At 45.8% G+C, this 22,647-nt stretch overlaps 1 protein-coding gene across 1 annotated transcript; it reads left to right on the forward strand.

Moving 5' to 3' along the window:
• Nucleotides 1–3,700: 3,700 nt before the first annotated feature.
• On the forward strand, nt 3,701–4,018 carry BX661DRAFT_173864 (uncharacterized protein; the record flags this gene model as incomplete). Its single annotated transcript, XM_051533900.1, has 1 exon — nt 3,701–4,018. One exon carries the CDS (start codon nt 3,701–3,703, stop codon nt 4,016–4,018), a length of 318 nt encoding a protein of 105 aa, XP_051388551.1.
• Nucleotides 4,019–22,647: the final 18,629 nt, after the last annotated feature.

Below are 22,647 nucleotides of genomic sequence, written 5' to 3' on the forward strand. Positions count from 1 at the left end.
TGTACTACGATAGACTTTACGTACAATGGTCAGTGATGTTTTGAAAGAGTTGGATAGAGCCACATTATCCATAACAGCAAGCAATCTGTTATTAGCACCTTTCAATTATTAATTTTCAATGTATTTTTCATTAACTTGCATATTACTGTTTTGAAAATACACATAATTATTAGTCGCATCATGAAAAGCCAGCAAGTGCACAGCATAAAAAACTTAATTTTTTTAAATATTTAGTGTGTATTGTAAAAAAGATTGGATAGGAAAAGAGAAAAGAAAAAATTGGTTAATGAGCCTTGCTGGCAAATCCACTGCACAAAGACTTTGTGAAACCCAACGAGAAGCTAGTCTCGACATCGACTGACGGCACAGACTGGGCAGCCATATCGTCATCCGAAGAGATATCCATCTTGTTCGAATCGGGAGTCGTCTGGTCCTCCTCAGCAGCGGTATCTTCCAAAGCAATATCGACCCTGGGCGCCAGGTGAGCCTTGACAAACTGGTCGTAGAGCGCCGAAACTGGGGGAAGGACGTGGTGAGGGGCATTGATGTAAGCAGACTGCACAGCAGACCGCACAAGGCGCATGGCCGAGCGCACATGCGGGTTGGCCGACACCAAGGGTACGACCGAGTCAGCAGCGGGCTTGTTCTGGACACTAAAGATGCTGGCAAATGCCGAGCTCTGCATGGGCACAGCGGCTGTGGAGACCGATATGGCAGGGGCAGCGTCCATGGCGCGAGCAATGGCCTCGTCGTCAGACTCGGCACCGTACACGTTGAGCAAACCGGTGGGGGTCAGCACGACAAGCGAGTTGTTCTGCAGGGGGTCAGGACGCAGGAGGCCGCGCTCAGTGTCGGGGTGGCTGCGGCCGGATTTTCCCGACGTCGCAGCGGGGGCCAAGGCAATGGCCTCGACACCGCCAGAATGCTGCAGGGTGACCAGGGGCACGGGCGACTGTGGGTCCAGAACCATAATCGACGCAATCGACTGGCCGGGGATCTGGTTGGCAGCCACGGCCAAGAGCGAGGCGCGCGGGTGCGCGTAGACACTCTGCAGGGGCATTGCCAGCGTCCACCAAACGGAGCCCGTCAGCATATTCCACACATCTAGGCGGTTATCCGACCACGCAGCAACATAGTTCGACGACCCGATGAAGGCCACACCCGCAAGGTCGGGCGTCGCCGCGCTGGCCACCAGCGCAAAAACCGGCGCAGCGCACGTGTCGGCGTCCCACAGCGTCACAACGCCGCCAAAGGCCACGGCTAGCGTCGACCCGTCGGCCGAAAAGGCGGCCCCGCTCGGCTGCAGACCGCGGAAGCGCGACGTGCTGCGACACGACCACACGTAATGGTCCTCGGCGCCTGGCGCACCCTGACGCGTCTCCAGCTCCCACACGCGGAAGGCGCCGTCACGGCCAGTGCTCACGCAAAGCAGCCCATCGCCACGGCCGTGTGCACGGCGCGGTGCCGGACGGAAAGCCAGGGCGCGGATGCCGTGCGCGTGCGGTGCGTCGACACGCGTCACCAGCTTGTACGACTGGTCGCTCGAGTCCAGGCGCCAGAACTTGAGGTACGTCTCAACCAGTGCCGACGGCCCGTGCGGCGAGTCAGCTCCGCGCGAGTCGGCCGTGGCCATCCAGACACCATCAGAGCTGAACTGCACAATGTCGACGTGCGGCTGCTGCTGCTCAGCGTTTGATCCCGAGATGCGGTTGAAGGCCGCAACCTCGATGCTGGCCAGGTGACGGTCGGTCGCGTGGTTGAAGACCTGGAGATAGCCGGGCTCGCCATTGAGCACCAGGGCGTGCGTCGCCGGGTGCACGACCAGCCCGGTCGTAAAGGCGTCGGGCTCGAGGCGGCGCGCCAGGCGCAGGCGCTCAGGCGAGCCGTTCTGCATGGCCAGGCCAGCGGCCTGGCCGCGCTGGGCAAACTTGAGCCCCTGCAGCGTCGACACCATCGAGCGGTCAAGAGCAGACACGACACGCACAGTGTTGTCGCGCAGCGTCAGTGCGTACATCATCTGGTCGGGGCTGACGGCAATGCCCAGAATGTCGCTGCCCAGGCGCGGCAGGAACTCGCGCGTGTCCGACCCCATCTGCCATAATACAAGCACGCCCTCCTCGCCACCCGACAGCATCAGCCGCCCGTCGCTGCCGAACACCACAGCGTTGACCTTGTGCGCGTGCCAGTGGAGTGGCCGACGCACAATGCTGCGGTCCTCGCTGGCTACTGCGTCCCCATCAACGCAGAACCAGTGCATGATGCGTCCGCGCCAGTCGCCGACCGCCAGTACCGGCTCGGTCGGGTGGAACGCTAGCGCCGAGAGCCGCTCAGACATACGCCACTTATGCTGCACAACGGCGCCGCTGGGCTTGATCTGCGCCAGGAACACGCGGAACTTGGAGTATGCTGCCACCCAGCCGCCACCGGGCCGCACAACCAGGCCCATCGCACCGCTGGCCACAAATAGCTCGCGCACGGTCGTGGCCTCGCCTTCACCAAGCACGACGTGGCAGATGGCGTACTTGACCTTGTCGTTGCCCTGCCGCGCCACGGCCTTGGGTCCGCGCCGCACCGCGCAGTAGAACGCGCCGGCCCGCGCCGGGTCTGCCGACGCAAACACTGCAGCCTCGCCTAGATCCCACTCGCTCACCATGGCGCCACTGTCGGCGTCCCACAAGCGCGCACGCGCGTCCGCAGAAAAAGTGTACACGCGCCGTGCCTCGCCGGCCACAACGGCATGCACAGCCGTTGGCTGGTAACCGGTGCCGCTGCGCTCCATCGAGAAGTTCTGCACCATCTCGCCATTCTGCACGTTGTACACGGCCACAGCGTCGTCCTTGGCTACGTAGAACAGAGCAGAGTCGCTGCTGAACACTACGGAATCGTTGGTCAGTAGTCCGCCGCTCACTAGCTTCAGCTCGATGCCGCGGTACGCCTCTGTGTCCTGCACTGCAATCGCCGACTGCACCATCGGCGTCATCGGTGTCATTGGGTGCGACGATGTCTCGCCCTCGCCCTCGCTGTCGCTGTGTCCATGCTGGATGACCAGCTTGGGTGGCCGCTTCTTCGTGGAAGGCTTGGTCGTGGCCGTAGTTGTGGCTGTGCCTGTGGCCGCGGGAGCACCACTGGTATTGCTATTCTTTGTGGACTTTTGTTTGGCTGCTTCTGACGTATTCTCCTTTGGTGCCTTGGTTGTCTTTTTTGTCTTTTGTTTGGCCGGCGCTGAGGCTGCGCCGCTGCCCTTCTTCAGGCTCTTGGCTTCCTTGGTCGCCATTTTTGCTTCTTGTGAGTCTCTTTTAAATGACAGTAGTCGAAAGAGAGATAAAGAGAGTGAGAAAACGTGTGAAAGAAAGAGAATGAATGGAAGAAATTATATATAAAACAAAAAAGGGTGAATTTCTATGCACAAAAAGCAGGAAAAAATATAAGAAAAAATTGACCCGATCTCTTATACTTTTGTCAGTACAATGTGAGAAATCCAGCTTTGAACTTTTTTTTTCTCCATGCCGCGTTTTTTTTTCCAAATTTTTTCTTCTTAGGTGCTTGATCGATCACCGCCGCGATCACAAGCTAAGCTCATTATCATTTCGGGATTGAACACACCCAAATCTCAGTTGCGATTAACCGCGCAAAATGTCTGTTCTGCCTGGGCTACTTTCGTACTTGCTTTCACACCTCGATTCACATTTCCAATTTTAAAATGACACTTTCAGCATTCCTTTCTCGATTCACCAGCCGCACACCAGCTCCCAGGCGCCTCCAGCCGTACTCGACACAAATGCACACGTCCTCTTCCAGCGCCACAAAACCACAGCAAAAGCCCAAGAGCTCGCCGCAGCAAGAGAACATTGGCATACTACGAGCCTACGGAAAACCTGTTTCCACCATTTTCCTGTGGAGCGCACTCACGTATATGACGCTGCAAGCCGTATGGAGCAAGCTCTATTCCGACGAAATGCGTCTCGAGACCGAAACCAAGATGGAAGAGATCAAGGCTGAGCTTGAGCGGTTGGAATAAACGAATCATCCAGTAACTAGGAAGGGGAGCGACTGGGCGTGGGTGAGTGAGAATCGATCATTGCTATTGCTTCTTCCACCGTGTAAAAAATAAAAAATTATATAGTAATCGGCAGGAACTAAGTGCGGAGGATGGTGGCGATATTCAACCATTCATTGTGTTCAGTGAGCAGAGTGGTTTTGCCTCCCATCCCAACGCAAATACCACCGAAGGAAATAATAGCGGGGCTGCGCCCTCCAAAGCAATATTTTTTGATCTGCTTCCACACTGCTTTTTTCTTTTTCCTTATTTATTTATTTCGTCTTATCTTTTTTATGCTTAATACCCAAATTTAATATCGAATACTCGACTCGATGAACACGCTGTCACTCCGCCTCACAACCACCACCACTGTCGCCAGCGTTGTCGCTGCTGCTGGCACTCGGCACTCAGCAAAGGTATGCAAACATTTAAATTCGAAGAATACTGAATCTCACTGTTTTACAGCCTGTGCCACTTCACAATATCTTATCTCTCACCAAATAATCAAAATAAGCACAATTATACATTCATAGGCTGCTTCTTTGCTCGGCAGGCGCTTCCTAGCTACCGAGGTTGATTCCGCAGATGACAAGCCCGCGCGGCGCGTACGCAAGGATTTTGCAGACAAGATCAAGGGCGGGCCAGGATTTTCCGACTTTGTCGGCGGCATGGATGAGCCCCTGACGCCCTCGCAGGCCATGGAGAAGGCAGCTCAGGTGCAAGGTAAGCTCCAGAGCAAAGCGAGCAAACACACACGGCTCCCGCAATGGCTCAAAACAGATATCCCCACGGGCGGCAACGTGACGAAGATCCGCAAGACACTGCGCGACCTTAAGCTGCACACAGTATGCGAGGAGGCGCGGTGTCCCAATATGGGCGAATGCTGGGGCGGGGGTAAGCACGGCACGGCAACGGCAACCATCATGATCATGGGCGATACATGCACGCGTGGTTGTAGGTTTTGCTCGGTCAAGACTAGCAAGAACCCGGCTGCTCTGGATCCCTTGGAGCCCACCAATGTGGCGACGGCGCTAGCTGCTTGGGGGCTGGACTATGTTGTCTTGACGTCGGTTGATCGCGATGATCTGCCTGATTTTGGCTCGGCTCATTTTGCCGCGACGGTGAATAATATCCGCCAGATGGCACCCCAGATGATGATCGAGTGCTTGACGCCGGATTTCCTTGGACGCCCGGAGCTGATTGAGCCTGTAGCGCTTTCGGGACTGGACGTCTACGCACACAACATTGAAACCGTTGAGTCCCTGCAGCGCATGGTGCGCGACCACCGCGCCAACTACAAGCAATCCATGTTTGTGCTCCAGCATGTCAAGCAAACAAAGCCCACACTTCTGACCAAATCCTCCATCATGCTGGGTGTCGGCGAGAAGGACGAGGAAGTGTTGCAGACCATGAAGGATTTGCGCTCGGCTGGTGTCGATATTGTCACCCTTGGGCAGTATATGCGGCCGACTAAGCGCCATATGAAGGTGCACGAGTATGTGACTCCTGAAAAGTTTAAGCATTGGGAGCAGGTCGGTAATGAGCTTGGGTTCCTTTATACTGCCAGTGGTCCGTTGGTGAGGTCATCTTATAAGGCGGGTGAGTTTTTCATTTCAGAGATTCTGCGTAAACGCAGCGCGGTGGCTGCTGCCAATGCTGCCAGTGCTGGTGAGTCTGGCGGTGCAAAGAGCTTGCGGGATATTGCTGCTACTATTGCTACAGAGGAGCGCAAAAAGTCTATCATGGCTGACAGCTCTGCCGGCACGTCGTAAAACATAGTTAATGGTAGTATTTTTTCTTTTGAGACTGAAATTTGCAATACACACTTTTGCTATATATCTAAAAATTAGGGACTATAAAATAAATTTAAACAAAGACATTACTACTCGAATTTCAAAACCACTTTTAACATCGACAGGCCATTTGGATAAGCATAAATGGGCATATGACTTGGAGGAATCAACTTTTTTCATTTATTAAAATTTCGTTACTGTTGAAAACGTATTTTTCTCTCGGTTCAGTCTTATTTCCCTTATTGACAATTATTTGCTAAAAAAAGTATCCTTTCAGGTAATACAAAGATGCTGGGCCATTCATTAGAATGTGCACGTTTGTCTGGAAAGTTCACCTGGTACATTATTGTCACGTCGTCTAAGATATTTTGGGTGCCCATTTTTTAAATAAAACATGAAAAATTAAAATGGTGTATTGATGTATGGTTACAAATGATGGGTTTTAGCAGACATGAGAATTGTGCTTCAATTTATATAATTAGTAAAATGCGAATGCAAATATTTAATAATTGTAAAATTGCTAAAAAATATTTTTTTATATTATTTCAAGTAGAAAGTATACATTTTGTTTTATACGAATTCATATTATTAGTGCAGCCTTAAAATAAATACAAGTAAATAAAAAGGCAAAGTAAATATTTGTGAATATTTGTACTTTGATAGTATTTTTTTTACCATTTTACTATTGTTATAGTAAGAGGGGGTGTGAGGAGCACTAGTTGTCTAGTGTTAAAAGGTAGAAGTGATTTTATAAAAGGTTTTATTACTGATGTTTCTAAAGTACTACTAGGGGCCGGCCTCATCTTATATATGTGCCTTGTCACCTTTGTTGTGCACATTTCCAATTGTGCACTCCGTTGGTGAGAACTGGATCTTCTGCGAGCAGACCGGTACCTTGGCAAGTCAATTTTGTGGTTTTCGTGCGTGTGGGCTCATGTGTGTGCATTGCAAAATGGGGAGCATGTTTGGGCATCAATGTAATGCCTCCCTAATTTACGTCTGCATGGTCCAATTAATGTCCTATCAATTGGCACGCAGGTGGAAACCTGTTTTGCCATTCTCAACCTCAACATTCGCTTCCATATATTCAGTCTGTGCAACAATGCCATGGTGCTTAATATAAGAAGTTTTTATATTGTCATATTATTTAGCATTTCTCATTATATATGATTACTATTGATATTAATATATCATTATTATCTATAATTTTATTATTAATATCTTCATCTTTAATTTTATTATTATTAATGGAAATAGATTTAAAATTAATATTTTTTAATGTGAGTTTTAGTTTTTCCTTTAATACAATATTTTTTACAACTTCTAATATAGTATCGTTGCGAGAAATATCAATGTTGAACCAAACATTGTTAAGTGGGGGCGTGTCAGCTTCGTAAAATTGGTATAATACAAGCTTTTTGTTAATAATATCGTTTGAAGACATTTGTATAACTTAATCGTAAAGTGCTGTGGTAATTCCAAGTTAATTATATTGGGTGCTTAATGATGCTGTATGTATTTTTTGGTTTGGTAAACTGGGATTTTGCTTGTTTTTATACCAAAATCGTATAAGCTTTTTGTAAATGGTGTTAATTATACGAGAATAAAATATAGCAATGATAGTGTGAAAAAATATTGGCCATACATTTAGATTTAGGGTTAATAAAAAATTTTAAACCTAATTTTGGATGTATTTAGTTGTATAGATACTGATAATGTATATCTATTCCGCATTTTTATATAAAAAAGTTGAGTAAATGGAAAAATGGAGTAAATGGAAAAATGGAGTAAATGGAAAATGTTGGCTTTATATAATAAACATTTTGTAAATAAACAATTTTTTAATAAAAGTTGATGCTTAATCCTGACACATCTATTTATATAAAACAGTATTGTGAGTAAATTGTTATACTATTTTATTGTTATAAATATTTCAACTATTTTTGTTTATTTTGCACCTTTTTACTGTAATATTTCTCAGCACATAAATATCCGCAAGCTCCTATTTTAAGCCATCAACGTGTTGTTTACTAAAAGACACGTGTTTCTCTAAAAAATATTCTTAATAAGCCGATTTGATAGTCCCACTATTATAGTCTAATTTAACCCGATCTTAACACATTATTTATTAGTCAATTGTAATTGACTGATCAATCGGCCTTTATTGCTGTTGATCTGCTGGAGCTGAATGCAGCCAGGCATTATCAGATTAGATTGCTTATTATTTTAGTCACACAGTGACACACATCACATAGTTTTTTATCTTAGCTCTCCAGTGCATAGTACTCATTTTATACACTTTAGCAAATACATAGTGTTGCGCAGACTGAAGATATGGAAGTGGATGTTGAGGTCGAGAATCGCGAAACAGGTTTCCACCTGCGTGCCGATTGATAGGACATTAATTGGACCATGCAGGCGTAAATTAGGGAGGCATTACATTGATGCCCAAACATGCTCCCCATTTTGCAATGCATACGCATGAGCGTACACACGCGAAAACCACAACATTGACTTTCCAAGATACCGGTCTGCTCGCAGAAGATCCAGTTCTCACCAACGGAGCGCACAATTGACAATGTGCACAACAAAGGTGACAAGGCACATATATAAGATGAGGCCGGCCCCTAGTAGTACTTTAGAAACATCAGTAATAAAACCTTTTATAAAATCACCCCTAACTTTTAACACTAGATAACTAGTGCTCCTCACACCCCTCTCTTATTATAACAATTGCATGCTTAAATTATAATACTAGAAATATCTTAAACCCAAATATACCCAACCCAACACATAATTAACATTAATTATTAAATTACAAACCATTCAACCGCTTTGTTTTACATACATCTGTATATTGTCACTATTGAAAATGCCAATTTATCAATTAAATAGCATAAAACTACCACTATAAATATTCATTTGATATTGTTCAATATCCGAACATTCTCATTGAAATGTTATCTTTATACAAATTTGATTGGCAGTTTTTTTCTTCAAACTGCCTTTTGGATTACTCTTTAAATATAATACTTTAAAAGTAGTTGGATTGTTGATCTTAAAAAAGGTTTTCAATAAATAATTTTTTATTATTTTGTCAGAAAGTTTTATATCCAATAAGCTTGGTTTTTCCTTAACGTTTAATATTTTTTCCCATATGCGGTCGGCAGTTAGCCCATATATTTGATAATCATTTAGTTTTTCATTTAATTTTACCTCAAAAAATTCAAACAAATGCCTAAATGTTGTCTCTTTTTTAATAGAATATATCTGTTTGCTGTCAATTGAGGTATCATAATTTTTAATGGGTTATTTGCCGAAAACGCATAGGCACTCACTACTGACTTTGGTGGCTCAGATAGCTTGGGTGTGGTGGGAAGGCTAATCGTGTTGGACATGTTGAATTAGCTGGCTCCGTGACTTTCCTTTATTAAAAACAGTGAGTGTATATAAATGAGTGCTAAAGAACAAAAATATAATATATAATATATTTTGTTTTAAAATATGGGAATGTAGCAAAAAATAAAATGCAAGGGGGAATGGAAGTGGGAATGGGACTTTAACAGCTATTTATACTGGCTGAAATAGCGCAAATATATTTTGCTGTTAAATTATTTCTTGCAAAATTCTATTTATATTTCCAACAAGCAGTGCACTACATACATTTGAGTGAAACTTGATTTTTTTGCTTTTCAAATAAAAAAGCTTTAATTAAACAAGGTAATGCCAAAAATCCCCGCTTTTATTTGTCCAAGCTGACTTTCTTTTGTAAAACGGCATTTCTTTGCATAAGGTTTTTCTTGCAGAAGTATCACTAGGCCTTTGATTTTATATATAATAAAAATAAATGAGCTATACATAATTCCGCACTTGTTTGATATTCACAAAGCAGCGACAATTTGCGCCTAGAATGTTTATTTATAGGAAACAAAACTGGGGGCAAATCAACACGGGTGTTGTTATAAATATATATATTGAATAAATAAACTAAAAGAAAGCTAAGGGATGAACAGTGGAGGCTGTTCATATTCATTGGTATTTATGCGCGCGTATGAATTCCCGCATGTCCAAGTAGGGAATTAACTAGCGATTGATTCATTAATCAATCGCCGGAGACAAGCCGCAATTTCTTGTATTACAATGAGTCTACCTAACGTCAAATACACAGCCCACATTTTTATTCCTTACTCAATTGATTTAATCCAAATTCTAGGATTGAATTTTCGTTCTGGCAAACAAGTGTGCGTATCTTACAATACGCTAATGTAAATGTATTTTAGAATTTCTAGACATTTATAGCAAAGTTCTAGCTTTTTAAGCAGATTTTTAAACCCTGTTTTTCACGCAAAAAGGCATCTTCAGAGTCGGCTGAACCCAAGCCTACAGCAACACCCGAAACTTTGTTTGAGTCAAAGCCCAAGACCAAGCATGTGTGCAAGAATCAATATGCCCCTGCTTTTTCTCTTTGCAAGAAGCAACAAACTGGATAATATTGTCAACCATAGTGGTCTATTGCCACTAGTTTCTAAACACATGTCAGGTTGCTATGCAAACTGAATGGGAGGGATGTCGATTTGCAGGATGTTTGTGGTCTCATTTTTTCTTTAGTGTATTGCGTATATATATTGTTAGAGTTCGCATTCATAACCATTTGAACATCCGACAGAACACGCGCTACATTTATAAACACATTGTATGAAAAGCACATGAAGAGTAGCAAAGGACATTTCCACTTATCCGCGGATAGCATTGTTCATATGCGCATATTACGCCGCTGATCACTGCATGGGTCCTTTTTCGCATATTGGCGAGTGGCGCAGTGGTACACCGATATGTCTTGGATTCATATAAAATAAAAGCTGTTCTTCAAGCCCAACATTTCAAAAGCCATATCAGCCCTTTTTCTGTTTCTCTAGTCCGATTTTGTTCCGTTTTCCCTATCCCCTCCCTCTCCCTTTCCTTTTTAAATTATATTCGGCTTCATTTCTCTCTGTTTAATCGCACACATTTCCCCTTTCCTTTCCTTTCCTTATTTTATTTTCTAGTTTTTTTTATCTAAATATGCGTGCGCTCTCGGCTTTCCAAACCCTGCCCTGGCAGATTATTGATTCCGTGGTTGACTATTACTTGGACGAGGATTTTTGCTTCTGCGACATACCCAAATCCATTGCAGCGGCTATTCCTCACAGCTGTCACAGCTGGCGCACAATCTTTGTTATCAAAGCCTGTGAACAGCTCACTTTGTATCTGCACACATCAGATGACCTTACTTACCCTTACCACAAATGGCCCAGGGCCCTCGGTCAGCCCAACTTCCCGACGAGTCATCTTGTCAAATGCATCAATTTTCACGCACCCCAATATACGGCCTATGCTCCTAATATTTGGGACTCTGTGTTTATACATTCGCCACACGTAAATTTTACATTTCCACAAGCACACACGCTTGTTATTAATGTTGGCGGCATTAACTTCTTACCACATCACAAAGGTGCGCTAATCACCATCATGGTGCACAATGTTGCTTCCATCTTGCGCAAAGTCAAACAGATGACTCCCGCTGTTTGCAACATTGACATTAAGTGGAATGACAATGTCAATTTCCAACTCAATGAGGACTTTCAAAGTCTTATTGAGAGCACATTGCCGGATGTTTACGATGATGAAAAGTGGGTGCATTTTTATGATGTCGGATGTGACCCCTTCTCTGCCTTTTTGGTCTCGACTGATTTTGCAAACATTACAAGCATAAAGTTTACTGGGAAATACGGGCATGCGCAGGTTATTGAGTGTACTTGTCGCAGTGCTGCTTGGCTTAGAGAGCTGTGGATTAGTTTTCTGCCAAGATCCGACGCCATCGCATTGCTGTATGACGGCCAGGGCGCGCCTATAGTCTACTCTAGCTTGGAGCTTATTAACTTTTTCCAAGTGGCCGATTGCAAATCTGGCATGCAAACGCCGATAATGTCGCCAACAATGTTACCGACGCTGGCACCAACATCAATATCATCACCGACCCCAACGCTGATGCCAGTGACACCTCTTTTCAAACATTTTGTGCACTTTCCTTATCTCAAAACGCTTGCTTTCAACGACGGGTACCCATTTAGCGACGATGTTCTTTTTAGAGGCAACAGTTGCACACTTGAAAAACTTACCATCGTTGCGGACTCTGCATTCGTTGATATGGCAATCGAATGCCAAATTTTTTCAACAAACCAGTTCCCGAATCTGGAGCGCATCGACTTGGCATTTGACTTGCCTGAGCTCGACTATATGCCATTTGTGCATCCAAAGATCAAACATTGTTTACTCCAGATTCTGTTAGCAGCCAGCTTCTCTAGTTCAGTGCGCAGATTATCGCTTGAAGGCATATTATCAGACAATGTATTTTTGCAAGCCGTCAAAAGGCTTTCATTATTTAGCAGCGTAGATACTATTATCCTGAACGACTACACTCTCAGGTTTGCAGAAATCGTCACGGTTCTAAGGCATACGCCTTGTCTGCGCAGTTTGCGCTGCCAGCTGTCGAACGAAAGACCAGCCATTGATGGATGGAGTGGCGTTGAACTCGTGGATTACATGCACACTGCGGGTAATAATTTTGGCAGATACTTTATGTCCATTGACATTGGGTATGTGTTTTACAAGGAGTATGCGGCAGAATGTATTGCTCTTTTGGCTATATCTTGTCCTTTGTTGTCCAGATTTGATGTTGGCAATGTTTATAAGGACGAGCTTTACAGCGAGCTGAGAAGGATTGCGACAAGCGAGTTATTTTCAAGATACGCTAACAGACTCCAGTGGTTCAACATTGATTGGTGATAGAGGCGAGCACCGGCGGATACGAGTTTCACAAAAAATTTTTACAAGTTACCCTTTGCAATATAATGAAACATCAATATTGACAAAACCCATGCATGTGTTTGCAATTAGAAATGGCCAATCGTATCAAATTATCTACTGTGTATATGTATCATAAATGTGCTCGTCAAAGTAAAATATTTTACGTCCAGAATTCAAAGTCTGGATCTGGATCTGGATTCATGAACGCATCATTTTCAACAACGCTGGCCCGACCGCCACGACCTCGCGCACTTCTCGCCCCACGCGCCCTCGATCTTCCCGAGTTCGCACCCCGACTTCTGCGCCCTCTCGCACTCCTCGTCGCTCCACCCGCAGATCGACTATGCATGTCAGATGCCATCTGTACAAAGGTTTGCGGCTGTGACTGTCCTCCAAGGCCACTACCGGCACCGGCACTGGCACTGCCGCCAGTGCTAGGACAATCGCGCGACCAGTGTCCTGTATTTCCACAAGTGTAGCACACAGACGAAGCCGCCCCACCTGATATACCATTTGAAGCCGACGATCGATTCGACACTCTTAAAACATACTCATCCACTTCATCCTTCCAACAAACAAAGCCACATCCCTGAAAAGCCTTTGTGCAAAAAAAATACTCACGGCCAAAATTGGGACCCGCTGTAACCGTCTCCTTAAGTGTAGCGTACAATCCGCATTTACACTGAGGCTTGACCGGGGCATTGGGGTCTGCGTGCGAGGATGATGCGAATGCAAAGTTAAATCCCGCATGTTTGTTGTTTTGCCGTGAATTCCCGTCAGGCTGATCAGTCCATTGGAAAAAGTCGCAGCGCGTGTCCTGTGGTTTTGAGCAAACAAAAAAGGTGCGGCCCTTGTTTGCTCCCTCCTTTGTCGTCGTGCGCTGAACCGAGATGGTGCTGCACTTGCACAATGGGTTGTCGAAAGCCGGAAAGCTGTGTCCGCCACTGCTTACTGGCGCTTGCTGGAAACTTTGCGGCCGCTGCGCTACCCAGGCCGGCTGAGCAGACAAAGCGGACGGAGAAGGAAAAGACCGAGAAGGCAGTGGCGGCGGCTGCGGCTGTTGCTGATGAAATGATTGCGTCGACCCTGGGCGCGAAAAGTTCTGGTTTGGTGCACCAGAATGCTGGCCAACATTGGAATTGGTTGACTGTCTGCTGGCAGCCACATTGCTGGCTCTCTGTATGGGCCGAACATTGAACAGCTCATTTAAAAGATCGTCGCAGCCGCGCACACATCCACTGTACATCGAGGGCACTCCCGGCGGCACCGATCCTGGTTTAAAGCTCACGTCAATAAGCTTTGCTGGTCCGGACGGCTCGTGTGAGCATGTGGAACAGTTCGTGGCGCCGACGGATACCGCATCCACACAGTCGGTGAGCCACACGGAATAGCGGCACTGTGGATAGCAATTGCATCCGACCATCCAACCGGGTCTGTTGTGCAAAGCGCGCAGTGTCCACACGCCGCCATCATTTTCCGGACACCTGCACACTTCTTCCGGCTCGCCCTGCGGCCGCCACGCGTCATTGACAGAGCTGAATGGCAGCTCATCCATGCAGCGACTCAGCGCATTCTCGAGCTTCTCGACCTCAAGCACAGCCTTTTTGTAAACTGCCTTGTACAAGTCGAGGCTCTCGCGCAGAACGCCATCCTTGGTCTTGACGCCCTCGCTGATCAGGCGCAGGTCGCGCTCCATTTCGCGGCGCAGATGCGGTTTGCACAGGGAGAGCTCAAGACCAATGGCGTCGTAGCCCTCCTTGAGCCCGACTCCCAGGGATGATGGCGCCAGCGAGTCATCGGCGGCCTTGAAAATGTACTCGCGGTCGATGATTTTCTTAATATGGTCGGCGTGCGTGGCGTCGGTGCCAATCCCGTTCTTGTCCATGGCCTCGATAAGGTCGCTGTAGCGCAACAGCTTTGGCGCAGTGGTCATGCCGCTGCGCTGCTCCAGAATGCTGGGCCCGAATAGCTCGCCGGCGCGATACAGAGGCACGGTCGATTCAGACCAGCGCTCATACGGGTAGATGTCCAGGTAATTGCGCGCAGTAATCATCAGGCCGCTGGTCGAGAAGAGCTCGCCGCCCATGCTGACGTCGATCTCAGTGGCCTGGCCCTTGGCGTTGTCCGAGCAGCATGCAAGGAACCGCCGGGTGACAAACTCGTACACACGCTTTGCGTCGCCCTGCAGCCCGGTCGCAGCCGCCACTGGATGGATCGGCGGATGCGCCTTGTCGTTGTTACGACCCTTGCGCGGCCGCTGGAAGCCGCCGTCGACCAAGCGCTGTGCGAACCCACCCAGATCAGGCAGCCGCACCATATTGGTGACAATGCTGCGCAGATCCATGTTATCATCAAACTGGTCCGTCTCTGTGCGCGGGTAGCTGAGAAACCCCTGGTTGTATAGGCCCTCGGCCACCGACATTGCCACGTCCGGCGCTATGCGCAAATACCGCGCACAGCACTTTTGTAACTCAACTGTGGTCAGCGGCAATGGCCGCCATTTCTGCTTTTCACGCGACCTGATGGCGTCCACCCTTGCTTTCTCGCCACGCAAGCACTGAGCGTACAGCGCCAAGCAAGTTTCCTGGTCAAACAAGCGATTCCGCTTCCATGCGAACGTTGCCGAGTCGTCAGCCCTCACGTCCTGCATAAAGATAAACCAAAATGGCTCTTGGACAAAATTTTCGACGCGAAGGAACTGGTCAACGACAAAGCCCAGGGTCGGGAACTGACACGGGCCGTAGCTCACAGTCATGCCTTCGACAGCACGAAACCGCGACTGCAGGCGTAGGGTCTGGAACCGGGTCAGAGCCGATCCCACGCGCAGATCGACCTCGGACCGCGCCCTTACGGCATCCACGAGGCGCATATCCAGCTCACGCGTATTCTGCATAGCGTGGTGGATCTCCTGCGCCAAAACTGATGAAAAATGCGCTCTCCGCACTATTATCCGACTATTAGCCTCTCTGCAGAGCTCGGCAATGTCGCCGCCAATGGCTTCGCCTTCGCGATCGCAATCGGTCCAGATATACAGGTGTGTTGCTGTACGCGCCTCCTGCTTAATATTGGACGCTGTGTCCTTGGTTTTGTCATCAACTCCCTTTACAATGGGCGCAGAGAACAGGGCCACTGGGTCGCAGGCTTTCCATCGCCGCATTGATTCAGGAAAGTCAGTACTCATGACGTGGCCTGACACGGACGTCATTGTTGCTTGCACAAATGTTCCGTTTACGCGGTATTGAAAGTCATAGTTTAGGTTGTATTTACTCTTTCCGCTGCGCGATCGGGTCTGTCCGTTGCCGAGTATTTGGACGACGGCTTTTGCTTGCGACGGCTTCTCAGCGACGCACAATATCCGCATTTCTGCTGTGGAATGGGAAAATAAGAAAGGTAAAGGGAGAAATAAGAAGAGTATTAGAAATATAAAAGAATTTGAATTTGAAATTGGAACAAAGCAAAGTTGCTTTCATTCGTTTCTCTTTTATTTGCGCTCAAGCTCCATTTTGGACAAGCATTGAAAGAAACGAAACTGATCATTGTAATCCGCAGTTTGTTTTAAGCAGCAAACTTTTTTCTTTGCTTGAGCCCACAGCCCTCTTCCCATACAGAAAAAGGCCAGCGATGATCTCCCAGTCTCAACAAAAAAAAAAATTGCCCGCAGCTGTCCAGGTCCCCACAAGGGGTGTTGTTTGTTTTTCATTCAATATATTCAAATTCTACCAAAATAATATTCAAATTCCACCAAATTGCCTGCAGCTGTTCGATCAGAACACGTCTTTCTTGCATTAACTTTTTTGAGTCGCGCGCCTAATCATCATTAACACATTCGCACCTTCATACTCACACATTCCAACTTTTTACCTCGATGGACCAGTCCTTATTTGGCTCACAAAACGAGAACAACGAGAGCGAGATCGTAGACTGGGCGCGTCTAGACCAATGGCTGAAGTCGCTCTACGCACCCTCGCTTCCGCCACTGCTCGCCAACCGAACGGTAGAAATGCAGGGCCATCTAAGCCAGCTCTTCCACATTGACGCCTGCATCCGCAACGCCCACAGCATTGTCCATCGGCTGCAATCCGAGGCCACCAACGAGTACCGGGCATTAGCCAAGCAAACATCCGACATTCTCAGCCACGCCGGTCTTCCATCCACCACCTCTGCCCTCCCACACCCCACAGCCAGCGCCCTTGCCGAATTATCCAAAACGGCCAGCAATCTGGGACTCTCAGATATGCACCCGGAATCTTTTGAACGGGCCATAGCCGCAGCCACCATCGACGGTTTCAAGCGCCAAACCCTAGTACACAATCTCGTAGAGCAGACAGAAACAGTGCACAGGAAAACAAAAGAGTCGCGCGAGAGACAGAGACTATTGCGGAAGCTTTTTGAGCATCGAAAGGTTGCAGCCCCCGTGGAGCAGCAGAAGGCTAGGGAGTGGGTGAGGAACTCTCAGGTTATAGCAGCCAAGACGCGGGAGTATGAAAGACGGCTGGAGGAGCTGGCTGGGATGAGCGAGGAGAGAGGCAGGGTACGCGAATACGCGGAGGTTAAGGCGTTGGATGGTGAGGTTGGGAAGCTTGGGGCGGCCGTTAAGGGGAGGCAGCTGGCGCTGGACGGATATAAGGCGTTGCCGCCGGACATTTCGCTGGCTTATTTGAAGCTCGAGGAGGCCAAGATGGCTTTGGGGCGCTTGCGGGTGGAGTGCGAAAACGCAGTGGCTGCTGCTTTTGGCTCCCGCTAATTATTACTCTGGTTTGGTCCAATTGATAGGAGTGGAGTGGATTTGGGGATGTTTCTGCTGCGCAATTGATCCAACCACTTTTTCTTTCTGCAATTTAATTTTCTTTTTCTTTTTTAAATTTTCTCTCCTCTCTTTTTGTTCTTGATTAAACAGAAAGCGACATTTCATCTTGCACTTCCCTACTTAATGCCCATTCATCCTAATCCGTCATTGGCAGGAAGCAGCAATACCGACAACAGTGACACACCAAGCACAAAGCGCCGTCGTCGCCTGTTTTCTCGTCGTGAGTTGTACTATAATGGCACCCGGGTTGTGCGTGTAGGATCGATAAACCTTTTGCAGACCAACAAGAGCCCCTACTCCTTTGCATCCATAGCCGAAAAAGATGAAAACAGCAGCTCAGCATCTCAGAAGCAGCAACAGGGGGCATTGTCTCAGAAGCACTGCTCGCGAGAGTCGATTTACAATTATAGCGAGCGCAGTGGATCCCTGCGGCCTGAAGATATTGGTGACGGATCAACGGGAGACAACGGCCAGTCACTCATTCAGGGCAAAACCAGGCTGAAATCTGGTAATGATAATGAAAGTGGCAGTAGTAGCGGCAAATATCCTACTGTTACACTGCGCAAAGTGACACATGTTTCGAAGAGGGTGGCTTGTCAATTACAGGTAGCAGCTTCCAAACAGAGCCAGTCTGTGTATCCTTGTAAACTGGCCTGGAGTCTGGTTGATTCTATATCGCCGCCATCATCTCCTTGTAAGCTTCCGCCGCAGCTTGATGTCGATAAGGTTATTTTGTCGTTTGAGCCAACACCGCCACTGTCATTGAAATGCTCTAGGGCAAAGCCTGGTGTAAATTTGGTCATGCAGGCAGCTAAATTTGCTCCGATTGTGACACCAGTGCGGGATCAGGGCGCCCAATTGAAACCAGTGCATCTGACGCCATTGCGTCTTGTTGGCGAGCGACTCAAATTAGCTAAGATTTTCAAGAAAAACGCACCACCGGTTTTCAACATTGGAAATGCCACTGTCAGTGGTACTTATAGGGGTCAGAAAAAACCCAGACGGCTAAAGTTAACCTACAAATAAAGTACCCGAGCATGATTTATTAGGGGTTTTTTAAAACAGGTTGCCAGCAGTTTTCTGTTTTTTTTTTTAAAAGTTAAAATAATGATTACCTTAGAATAAATAAGTGTAAGTTGCAAAAACACATTTTCTGTCTATTTGACATACACACGCATGGTTGCAGACAACATGTAAATTATTAATAAAAACTTTCTGCCTAATTTAATTAAATGATATATCAAATAATTCAATCGCCTGTTTTTACCAGCTTTCTTATATAAAGACAAATTCAAAATTCAAAGTGCAAAACGCAAAGTGCAGAGTGCAAAGCGCAAAACCGTACGTTTTAATACATAAGAAATCAAGAAAAAAGTAGGTATATCCGCAATACTAATTCGCTTTTCATATTTATATAATACACTTAAATATTACATATTTTCATCATGAGCGACAACAATGGAAGCGCGGATTTTAGCCATACAATAGACAGAAATATTAAGGTAAAAGCAGTTACATGTAATAATCCCTCACTTAAGCTAGTGGCTGTCGAAGATTACTTATGTAAAATTATTCCGGGCGCTGTTTTTATTAGCTTGTATAAATATTACACGTCAAAGGAAAAACTTGTCAGCTTAAAAGTTAAAGGCTTTAGAAAAAACACATTGGACGCGCTTTTTCCATTTAGATGTAGTAAATGTAATTTTGAATACAGAATTGAAACGAATACGAGCAAGAAAAATTTGATTTTGATTGCTTACTTGTTAAGCCCATGAATATTGTCAAGGTTAATACAAACGAATTCCGTTAAAGGATTGGGTTTTATAGATATCTTTTGTATTTACTTGATCATAAAGTATTTTCAACAACACACACAGATATATATACATATATATCTAGACCAATTTTTTGCTTTTGTTTTTTGTGGCTTTCTACCGTTTATTATTTTTATAAATACCCCCACAAAAAACAGTTCACGTGACTATACATTTAAATAGAAAGAAAAATTTAACGGCAAAAAAATTCAGGTGTAGCTATTGTTTATTGGCGTTACAATAAGCAAAATTTGCCCAATACAAACAGTTTCTTTTACTATTTTATAATGTACTTGCTTATTTATTTAAAAAACATAGTGTTAAACTATTCGACATTTTAAAGTTATAATCAAAAGTAAGCTGTATAAAACAAAAGAGTAGGTTTAGTTACATGTATATATACCGACCTAACACCATATTTTATAAAACATTATATGTATTATTGTTGTAAAATGCCTGTCACTTGAACTTTTGTATTATAATAACGGAAAATCATTTATAATAAAAGTTAGTGATATTGGAACAAAAACCATTAAGAGTTTTCTCCCGGATGGAATTAAAAATGTAGGCTTACATATGCTATAATTGAAAAAGCAAGAAGATATATGTAATTGAGTTTAAAATTAAAGAGTTTGTTGAACCCACTGAATTGAACAAAAAACCAACCATAAACTGTATTAGAAATTAGCTGAACAAAACTATTTATATCATAAATTTAGTAATTGACTACAACTCAACCAGTGACAACAGCCAAACCCTACAACTTAGACATATTGTCTAACATATGTAATATTTCTAGTCTCCTACATTATCCATGACCTGTTATTCATTGTTGTTATCAACTTCCGTGATGATGCTTATTATAAATTTGGGGTCCTGGCGCTACTGTTAGTTATTCCCACTTCTCGCACTTTTTACATAAGTCTTTACACCCATGTACACATATTGGTGATACCTTTGTAGCTGTAGAACGCATAATTTGTTAATATTAAATACCCGTGATTAATTATTAAAATTTATAGGAGTTTTAAATTAATAAAAAATATTTATTTTTTGTTAAGAAAGGAAGAAAAACTGAATTCACCTGGGTTGTATGCAAGTTTTTATAGTCGACTGTATGATGTTACATGCATTTTTTGTTTACTAGTGCAAGTTTGTTATAAAGAAAAAACAAAGGGTTTATAATTTTGCCTCTCTCTTTATTTTTTCAAGCTAGAAAGGGTTTTGAAAATATAATAAATGAAAATAATTCATACCTCGGAGTACTCACTCTATTCCATTATTCTCATGCTGCCCACGTATTTTGCAGTCAGCGCTTTGCAAACGTGTGTTTATTTACCCTTTTTTAATTTTTTAATTTAATAATTTGCTGGTCAAAATGAACATTCAATACATTAAAGTCAAACAGTATATATAGCCAAGCGTAGCATGGTAGCCCATGTAGAACCTATGATGGGCAAGGTAACACGGTAAACAGTCAGCCTCATTCATAAACGTTAGGTTTTGTATTTTTTTACTTATATCTCGCTCAATGTATTTATTTTCTCATTCAAAAAAGTCTCCAAACAAAACAAAACAAAACAAAATAAATAAAACAAAACAAAAGATAAATATTTTAAGTAGTCAATAAATAATCTACGCATCCGAAACCTGCGAGTCATGACCGGCAGCAGGCTCATTATCATGGCTCTTCTTGTATGGCTCTCTCCAAATATCCACCAGCGGGCCAGGAATTCTCAATGGATTCCTCCTATGCGCGGGTTTATTTTTCCCAGCATCCGGCCCCTCAGCCTCCGCCTCAACATCCTCCATCTCTCCCTCCACCTTCTGCTGCTGCTGTTGCTGTTGCTGTTGTTTCTCAGCCAGTGCCAATTTCCTCAAAGCATGCCTCCTATGGTACGCCGCCATATCCCTACTTTCCTCACGTATCCTCCTTCCAACAGTAGCAAAACACTTCAACAAAACCCCTCTCCCTTCCTCACTCAACCCAGGCGGCGGATGCGTCGGTCCACTAGGTCCAGCGGCTCTGACAGCCCAGCTTATAATCTGATACACCTCATCCACCGCGCCCGTCCCAGGATCCACAACACCCAATTCATACCCACACATCTTCAACGCATCACTCATTTTCATCAGCTCATATCGATCATCATTTGGAGTTCCATTAACTGCCACCGACTGCATTATACGCGATGCCTCGGTGAGATTCTCCACCTTGAACGGATCGTGTTTGGTCAAGTTCACCGGTAAGCGACGCGAATCACCACCAGGAGTCGATGCAGTACTAAAGGTCACAGTGGCACCGGTGGTTCGACGAGCCGACAGGGTGGTAGAAAGTGCCGGGAGTGAGGTGCGCAGGGGGTTGCGCGGTTGCGGCATCGACCCGTCCTTCCGCGGCCGCCCCGGCCCACGCCTCACCGGAACATCAGACGTTGTTGAGCGTCGAACATTTGGCGGTGGCGGCATGGCTGCTGGTGACGTGCGCTGGTCCGGCGTATATGCTTCGTCTTCGCTGGACAGCTCGGCAGCATCCGGCGTCTCCATTGTTTCGGGGCTTGGTTCCTTTGTTGAAGCATTGCGTTTGGTGGTATTGATAGGATTGGAAAATGCCCGCTTTCGTGTTGTTTTTTTGGAGGTTGGCGTTTTGGTGGAGGCAGCAGGGCGTGCGCGCTTGCGGGCGGTGGGCGGGGGTGCTGGCGGGGGTGCTGCTATGGGCTTGATTGGCGTGCGCGTGCGAAGCGAGTAGCGCACGGGAGATTTCAGCGTGTTGTCCATGATTGTTAAGTGAAATGAAATGAAATGAAATTTGATGGATTGAAGAAAAACAAACAAAAAAGGTATTGAACTCTGGTGTGTGAGTTAAAAAAGAACGCGTTCCCCCTCCATTAAACAGTCTCGGCTGACAACAAAAAGCCAATAAAAACACTGATAATGATTTGATTTTTTTTGTGGGATACCAATAAAAAAAAGTAGAAAAAAATTAAAATTAAACCCAAAAAAGAACGAAAGGGGGATATCAATTAAGACACGTAGTAGTGAGTTTATCACATCTTAAATTGACCCGTAGCAGCACCACCACCAGCACCAGCACCAACACCAGCAGCAGCAGCAGCAGCAGCAGCATTCCTTTCGCCCTTAATCCTATTCTTAGCCATCTCCACCCTCCGCTGAACCTCCGAGCATTTGGCATGTTTATACATCAAGCTGCACAGGTCATTGAGCTCCTCATCTGCCATGATATTCGAGTCACTGCACACATAGTCGAGCATCTGCGGTGCCATACCGCGCAGCTCCTCGGACAGCTCCTCGGGCGATCCATGCTTCGGACATGGCACACAGGGGGCAGTT

This window comes from Kickxella alabastrina (genome assembly GCF_025024165.1).
Source record: "Kickxella alabastrina strain RSA 675 chromosome Unknown BX661scaffold_50, whole genome shotgun sequence".
NCBI lineage: Eukaryota > Fungi > Kickxellomycota > Kickxellomycetes > Kickxellales > Kickxellaceae > Kickxella > Kickxella alabastrina.